The sequence below is a fragment of the Phoenix dactylifera genome, chromosome 8 (genome assembly GCF_009389715.1).
Source record: "Phoenix dactylifera cultivar Barhee BC4 chromosome 8, palm_55x_up_171113_PBpolish2nd_filt_p, whole genome shotgun sequence".
Classification (NCBI taxonomy): domain Eukaryota; kingdom Viridiplantae; phylum Streptophyta; class Magnoliopsida; order Arecales; family Arecaceae; genus Phoenix; species Phoenix dactylifera.
This window is the reverse complement of record NC_052399.1, coordinates 15,241,205-15,250,100: the sequence shown is the minus strand read 5'-3', so window position 1 is coordinate 15,250,100 and position 8,896 is coordinate 15,241,205. Positions and strand designations below refer to the sequence as shown.

The 8,896-nt window shown below is 43.5% G+C and overlaps 1 protein-coding gene across 1 annotated transcript; it reads right to left on the bottom strand.

Annotated features, from left to right (window-relative positions):
- Positions 1-5,227: 5,227 nt before the first annotated feature.
- LOC103703365 (transcription factor bHLH144-like) lies at positions 5,228-8,896 on the bottom strand. The gene is made up of 4 exons (XM_008786202.4): positions 8,628-8,896; positions 8,414-8,510; positions 8,082-8,264; positions 5,228-7,163 (listed from the first exon to the last, which is right to left on the bottom strand). The coding sequence occupies exon 4, from the start codon at positions 6,805-6,807 to the stop codon at positions 6,067-6,069; it is 741 nt and encodes a 246-aa protein (XP_008784424.1). The 5' UTR covers positions 6,808-7,163; positions 8,082-8,264; positions 8,414-8,510; positions 8,628-8,896; the 3' UTR covers positions 5,228-6,066.

The window sequence follows — 8,896 nt, the reverse complement described above, 5'->3', positions numbered from 1 at the left end:
GATGAGTCCGTCCTGATCAGTTTCAGGACGCATATAGCAGCTTCCATCTGGAGGCAACAGGTATTGTTTATTTGTTATAGCATTATATTTTGTTTATTGATGTTTTATAAAGTAGTAGTAATTATACATTTATATTACAGGAACGAGCTCCACTCAAGTGCATGAACCATACTGCCAAGGTTGGTGAATGGAAGTGGTGGTCTTCAAACCAACCAAATACCAGGTTCAGAGCACTATTGAGGCAGTCGGGCCTCGTAGAGTTAGTGCAGTGCTCTTATCGATTCATCGATAAGATTCTGATTTCGGGCTTCGTAGAGAGATGGCAGCCCGAGACGAACACCTTCCATATACCATTTGGCGAGATCACTATCACGTTGGATGATGTATCCGCCATTTTAGGGATTCCAGTCGCAGGTTCCTCAGTATCAGTTTCTCCTGAGAGGATGAGTGATCGGGATGCTGAGGAGCTACTTGTGGAGTTGTTGGGGGTGTCAGCTGGAGACGCGCGTCAGGAGGTACTGTCATCGCGCGGTCAGTCTGTGAGGATGGAGTGGCTGAGGACTCAGTTTCACTCTGTATCTGATAGAGACAGCCAGCAGAGGATAGAGTGTGCAGCACGAGCCTATTTGTTATTTTTGTTAGGCTGCACACTCTTTGCTGATAAGAGTGGGACCAGGGTGCCTATAGCGTATCTGTGTTTACTGCGGGATCTGGATAGGGTGAGCACATATGCCTGGGGTACAGCTGCCTTAGCATATTTGTATCGGCAGTTGGGGATTGCGTCGAGGTCATCAGTGAGACAGATCAGTGGTTATATGACGCTTCTGCAGGCATGGATTTATGAGCATTTTCCTGCACTCAGTCCTCACCCGTCGCTCGAGTATACTGATGCCAGTCCCCGCGTGCACCGCTGGATGCCCGGCACTCCATCCCGTACCACGATGGACCATTTAGTGGTTCTACGTGAGTACTTGGACCTTTTGAGCATCGATGAGGTACGTATCATATTACCATTTGCTTGTGTTTGTCAGTACTTTTAATATGCGATATAGTATAAAACTGAAATGTACCTTTTGTTTTGCAGGTTATTTGGGATCCCCATCATCGGCTTCGGGGAGATCGCCCATATATACCCGTCGCATTTTTTACTGGCTCCATCAAGTGCCTTGATATCGTAGAACCCTATCATCCAGAAAGGGTTCTTAGACAGTTTGGTCGTATTCAGACCATCCCTCGAGCGCCACTAGCCCCTACGCGAGCCAACAGAGGTTCCACAGCAGGCTCGTACCGGATACATTACTCCTATATGGATCAGCTTTGGGAGCGGTGGGAGGACCACGTGCTGAGCCAGGCGAGCAGGAGCCACCCAGTTACCCGGCCATCAGACAGCGTACCGGGATATATGGAGTGGTATCTCCGTATCACGCACGTTGCAGTTCAGCCTCCTCATCTGCGCTCGAGTACTCATTCTGGAGCTAGGGGAGGTCATGATGATGCTGACATGCACCGGCGGCGTATTGCAGATGCAGTCGGTATCAGTACCGACATTGTACGGATGGGTCGCCCAGAGGCTACGTCACTAGGTGCCGGGCACCTATATGATGCTATTTCTCAGATGCATCAGGTACTTCTGGGTGATGAGCCTGGCCCGAGTACAGCACCCTCTCATTCGGATCCAGGACCCTCTCATTCGGACGTACAGCAGTACACGCGTCGACGATGGCGTCATAGGGATTGATGATGGAGCCTTTGTAATCTTTGTAAAGCCTTTGATATTAATGAAAAATATATATTTTTGGTACATTTACGTGTAATCTTTGTAAGGCCTGGCCCGTTCTATTTTACGAAAATACAACAGTGCACATAACAATCAATCTAACAATGCGAATACAGATATTTTTTGATTTATATTGATGATGGAGTTTCACAGTACATGACTCTAAGAGGCCAAAAAAATTTACAACTTTCAAAAATTGTACATATATAAACAATCAATCTAACTCTCCCGTGGGGGGTTTGACCCTGAATCTGATACGACTGATGTTCTGCCTCCACCTCCCTCTGAGGTACCTCCAAATGTTGTTCCAATCAAAGCTGACCCTGGACAAAGTTCCCCTCCAAAAAAGGCAGCAAAGCCTAAGAGGGTGCCAGTGGCAAGACCTGGCCTTGCAAGGAGAGGGCAGCCGATTAACCTCTTAACCAAGGACATCACAGAGCCCTCTTTTCCAACAAAAGAAATGATAATGCCTGCTCAACTTTTCCTTCAGAAATGATGATGCCTGCTCAACAAGAAAGTGAGATGGTGCAATCAGAAGTTCTTCCCCATGATACATTTCACAAGGTGTAAGATGCGAAAATAATCATAAAAAAGAGATGAATGTTTACCCTCCAGCCCATCACGACTATAGCGGTTGCTACCTGAAAGATTATTACATGGACTTCCACCAATAACCAGATCAAACCCACCAAATGTGTTAATCATCTGCTCAAGCTTGTCACCGTTAAGTTCTTGTACATCAGAAAGGTCTAAGAGCCCAAAAAAATTTACAACTTTAAAAAATTGTACATATATAAACAATCAATCTAACTCTACTGTCTCGCTAATTGTAACTCTACTGCATCCACACTTCTTTGTCCCACAGGCAGTCTTTATTCGCTTTTCTTTTGTGGTTCGGTACGTCCCACCCCTCTCACAACCTAACGTAATTCTGGGTTTCTTAGAAATGGTACCTGCATCGGATGATTTGATTACAACAACAAAACCATTTCGCCTCCCAGCTTCACGACACCAATTACACAAGTCCTCTCTACTCTTGAAGATCTATACATTAAACAATTTATGTAAGTACACAGTTGTAAAAATAGCTCGCTAAACTAATACAAAATTGCACAATATATTATAATACCTCGTAATTTTGCACCTATATAAAATAATTTATCACCAAGAATTAATGAATCAGAGGATCTGTTCGGCACAAAATTCACGGCACGCGATTTGGCACGAGAAGGCTTATGTTCGGCTGCAGAGTGCCGAACAGAAGCCTTCTGTTCGGCTGCAGAGTGCCGAACAGAAGCCTTCTGTTCGGCTGCAGTGTGCCGGACAGAAGCCTTATGTTCGGCACTGTGCAGCCGAACAGAAGGCTTCTGTTCGGCTGAGGGTTGCCGAACAGAAGGCTTCTGTTCGGCACTATGCAGCCGAACAGAAGCCTTCTGTTCGGCGATCCAGTGCCGAACGGAGCACGAACCGTGAAAAAAAAAAACTTTCGAAACAAGGTGGAACACGTACCTTTGCGGCCGATTCTTCGTCCCAAATCACTAGTTGCTTGTCCATGCTTCGAATGGGGCTTAAATCTCCTTCAAAGATCGCCTAAACGATGTAAATGGATCGAGGGGTTTAAGGGGGATTTGAGGGTGTTTTTTTTTTTTCTTTTGAAAACGAAACGGAGGAGGAGACGGAGGAGGAGGAAGGGGGGTGTACTGAGAAAATTTTAAGGGTAAAATGGTAATTACACTAAAGGTTAGTTTGGGTAATTTTTTTTTTTGTTTTTGGGGGGTGTCCTGAGCAATCGGGGGGGGGGGGGGGGGGGTGTATTTAGAACTACCCTGTGATGAGTTAGCCACCCCGTATAAACTGCAAGGGAAAATGACATGAAACCCAATCATCACAAGGCTCCCGGCTCTAAGCCTAGGAGCAGGTTTTGGCTGATGACGGTGACAAGATGAGCTGTACAAAAACTTAATGTCAACTTTGATGAGGTCACGCAACTAAACCTGCGCAAGCATGTAATAATGAGGGTATGTATTCTATCAGTTACAGTGAAAAAAATATTGAAGGGATCTCTAATTGATGTAAGCTTACTTAATGAGTACGCTAGGAATACAGAGGAAACAATTTTCATGTCCCACATCACGTGCTCCATGCCGATCTTTAAAGTAACAGGCGATTTCCTGTTGTTTCAACCAGCGGGATACTTAAGCACACGTAAAAAAACTGGTTCTTTGACTGACCTTAAATCAGGCAACAAAATTTTTTTTTTGATTTTAACTGTGAAAATTGTGCAGACGCGTGTTTAGTCCAACATCGGTTATTTTCCGAGAAAATTTTGGAAACCCAAATAATACCTTCTGGCTAGCTATTTTGAGTGAGATTTTGACTTGTTACAGATGATATCATAGCGAACTCGGCCTATAGCTTATCTGAATTAGAAGACACTGCAATACGAATTAATGGAAGCTGACCACTGGCCTATTGTGGTGCATGTGATTAGATTTGAATGGATTTAAATCTTTAGTCTGATGAAGACGTCAGGACTTAAATGAAAAAATATGTGATGATCTGTACTGACGTGTGTTTACATTTTCGACCTTCATTATCATAGAATTCTCTTTGGTAGCACAGGAGATTGCCAATTTGTTCACCATTACTAATGGTATAAGACTTGATTTTTATTTTTACAAAGTTCCGTGCACAAACAAGAAAAATGGTTTGAATATGGGAATTCGAGTTTATGATGGGTGTTTACTCAAGTTGAGACAGCTGCCATTTTGTTAACAGAAGTTGCTTCTCTAAAAGACTTCGGAGTTCCCAGCCGCCAATACTAACAGCGACTCATTTATTTAATAGTAATCAGGGGTTATATGCGATGAGCCCACACGGCCTTGTCATGCAGAAAATGCGACGGCATCATAAACGAGTAGATAATTAGCGTACATACAAGCATGACTAGCGATTTGACCTCGGTTTGTCCGACACAGAATTTTAGCTTAGATTTGCAGCCTTTTTATCGTTAATCGGCCCCTCACTAGAATTACCTGGTGGAGTCAAATTCTAAGGAAATTTCTGAAAAACAAAAAAGAGAAGACAAGCTAAAATCAAAAGCCACTCGCGAAGAAAACTGAGAGAAGGAAGCCCCTGCACAAAGCTTATATCATTTGAATGAAGCCAATGTCATCTCAAAAAAGAAGCAACATGACAGCGTGTAGAAATCTCAAACTAGAGCAAGAAATGAACAAATCTGCACCAGCTACAATACATGAAAAAGGAGGCCATTTCTAAGACCAATTCCCTTGCAGCTTCTCCAGGTACACTGCTTACAATCTCAATAAGAATGACACAAGAGAGAGAGAGAGAGAGAGAGAAGCAACAGACTATCAAGTACAAGGGGACAAGGCCTCTCAAGAAATGGCAGGGCTTTATCCAAGCTTGGAGTACACCAAAAACCTACTAGGGAAACTCTGATAAAGCCCCATCACATGGGGTTCCAAGGGCTTGACCAAAAGGACGCCACGTCCATCATTGCTCTCAGTTCAACTGTCTCGTATACCAGCTTTTGCTTGCTTCTTTTCCAGACTCTGAACATCAAAGAGAGAAAAGAGCCAGGCGTGGGTGCTACCTGGTCATCTACCATTATTAGTGTTTCTCCGCGAGGACTGACTTGCTTGTCCAGAAAGGAAAAGGCAGGTCTATTCTGCCACAAATTAACTAACAAATAACAGCACCTTAAAACAACAGCAGCACCATAAGACAACACACGGCTACAAGTTAAATAACACTAATAAGAACCCAGTGAACATAGACATAAGATACCAAAAGGCAGACAGATGTAACCGAGGCAGAGAATTTCATACTAGAATGACCACCAAAAGGATGTCGAGCTTATAAAGGTTGTGGTTTGGCCAACATAACATAACAGAAAGATCCCACATGATCTTAAGCACTACACCATTGTAAGAAAAGAAGAGGCAAGAAGAAAAGGCATAGCCTTGTAAGAACAAAACCACACACTATAAGCATCCAAAAACCGTGGGCAATAACCAAGACCCACCACCAAGAAAAGGTGTGCACCTCCACTCCTTTGCTTCTTTTGCCCCCTAATGCCTCCATCCAATCCAGTAGGCACGCAGAGCTTCCTTCCATGCTCTCATCATGGAGCATAAAGCTAGCGTATGTGGGGCATAAATAACACAAGCAACATACAGCATCATGATAGTTTATGCTTTTAGATAAGGATGCAGCTCCCATTTGGTGCTTTTAAGTTTAGTGAGACTACCACAATGCCCGCCATTTCAGCTGTCAAGATTCTGCACTCCAAGCTTCTTCACTTCCACCTTGAGGGATTTCAGGTACTTAACAGCCTCGTCCAGAACAGCAGGTGTATCCATCCGGTCTCCACCGGGAATGATTCCCCTGAGTGTTTTAACCATCTTCTTCATTTTCTCCCTTTTCCTCTCACTACCGCTGCCGCTGCCGGCATTAGTAGAATTGAACTTCAACTTGCTAGATCTCATTCCATCCGAAAATGAACATGAAGAATCTGGCGAACTGCCGCCGCCCCAATTGCCCGGAGTCCGGCCAGTGCTGACCACATCATCATCTTCTTCTGAACTCAGCAATGCATCGATATCTTCTGCATCCTCTATGTGAGGCGAGGAATATTCTCCTGCGTTGTAGTAATCTCCAACCGTACTTTTGCCAGCTTCATGGGCATGAGCTCCATGGACGCCAAAGCTCGAAGAGCCAAAATTGTGGGCTAACGAAGGGTGGAACATGACCCGGCTTTTGTTATATGTCTGGTCGAAGATGACAAAGTTCTTAGGACAGGTTTCAGAGGGCTGGAACTCAACTCCATTAAGCGGAACAGGGAATTCATGATGCTTCATGCCTGTGAGAGCTTCCCCAAAGGAAGGTGCAGCGGCAGAAGCATCAGTATCACAAGCACCAGCAGGAGAGTCAAGAGCACAGCTGCCCGCTTCATAACCACGAGATCGGGAAGCCTTCTTAGAAAAGAATCTTCGGTCTCTCTGCATAGGTCTCTACTGACTTTTTATCAGACTACCACGCTGCTATTAATGGGAGCGATCTGACCTGTATGTAAACCTTGGCCGGATTTAGCCGCTGCTAACAAGAGTGATCTGAAAGTACTAAGTTGGAAATGTTGAAATTCTTCAATCAAACATCTCTGTCAGCGTAGCCATTTGAGTCTAACAAGTGCAGAAGAGCTTATCTTTCATGAGTTGGTTCTCTTCCTGATTTGATTTCACCAAAAATTTCTTTGAGATGGATCGAGTAATGAAGGAACAAGAAGGTGCTGCGGATCAACTTACGATCAACCTACTAGTTCAATCTACGTGACAGGCTTAAGCAACTGGCGGAAGTACTCAGCCTACCATTTGGCATAGAAAGTTGTCAGGCTACTGCAGCTTTCAGGCTTAGACAACAATCATAAAGAAGAATTCACACAGAAAGAAAATCAAAAATTGCATATATAACTGACAAAAAAGAACACATAGATTTCAGCATTATTATGGATTAAATAAAATAAAATGTCTACAACCTAGATATTAGCTGCAAAAGATTCCCCTATATAAAACAAATTAATTCAGCAGTGAAGTAGAGCAGCACCCTATGGGAATTCTGGAAACTCATGGTTTAGAGCTATCCACATCACTGACAACAAAGTGCACAGTGTCCACTTCATCAGCCTATGAAAAATACAACAGCTAAAGATATACCAACTGGATCATAACCAAAAGTTGATTGGTTCGTTAGTGGAGGAAAAGAAAAAAATGCAACAAAAGTCGACTGGTTGGTTAGTGGAGAAAAGGAAAAATTCAACAAAAGTTGACTGATTAGTTAGTGGAGAAAAAGAAGAAAACATGCCTGCTTAGGATTCACTCTATTGAGAACTTTCTGTATGCCCACACGAATGCTTTTCTCTTGTGGCTGCAGCCCAAAAGCAGCCGTGATAAGAAACGGAATATAACGTATGTCCACTGGCTATCAAAGAGGACGGAGATGACTAAAGAGGCCATAGATGGAGGTAGCAAAGACAATCTAATTGCTTGTTGATACTGTGCACTTAAGATTAAAATGAACCTAAACATATGGAGTTTTTTTTTTTTTTTGAGCAAAACGGTGGACTAACCACCAAACCCATACACATATGGAGTTACAGGTTAGACACTTCAGGACAGAATGACAAATTTTTCTACAGTATAAAAGCATAACACCAGAAACATAGTTATATCAAAAAGGAAATGATGTGTTCAATTAAACTGATAATAAACCTCGCATAGTTCACCTGACAAACTTGCATCAACTGATAATAAGCAATAATTCCAACGCTCATTATAACGTCTCCAGCCTTCTTCACTATCCGATTTATCTTCAGATTGACCGCAACGTACATTCTAACTTCCTCAACTCAATATAATCAAAATTCGGCGAACAGAGAACTCCCGATGATCAAAATCCACGAAGTCAACTGCGCACAAGATATAACTCCATAAACTTCCATCCTTCTCCCAAAACGCCGCACATGAAAGCAGATAATCCAAGGTGCTTCTATTCGAGATGTGATATGGATTTAAAGAACTCGATCGAAATTGAAAGAAAGAGAGCAGGGGATCATACAGAATGACGCGGAAGAAGACGACCAGACGCACGGACTTGGCGAAACAGTTGGCCGTCCACGACACCCACGGCATACTGTCCGATTTCAGCTCCTCTTCTGTGATCCAACATAAACTTAAATCAGATAAAGAAAGTTTTAAAAAGAAACCCACGGAACATGAAACCGAAATACAAAAATCAGCATCGGAATGAAATCCCCAAAAAAACCCCCAACCTGGAAGCAGAACGGAGCGAAGCGAGTTTGGATTGACTCCACTTCGGGACGAACGGGAGGTGTTGAGATGCAAGAGAGAACAGGGGGTTTCTCCAGGGGACAAGCGGTGGAGCTCCAAAACTGAGATACCGAGGCCGAGGGCGCAACAACAAAGACGCTAGTAGTATAAATCCTGTTGTTGCCCGCTGCTTCTTTTCACAGAGGGTTTATTTAAATGGTATGGAAGCAGTAATAAATGAGGCGTGGCGTGGGAAGGGGGAGGAATGGAT

What these genes read in the sequence shown, in the direction of transcription:
- LOC103703365 (XM_008786202.4), bottom strand. Translation starts at nt 6,807, where the DNA reads ATGCAGAGAGACCGAAGATTCTTTTCTAAGAAGGCTTCCCGATCTCGT.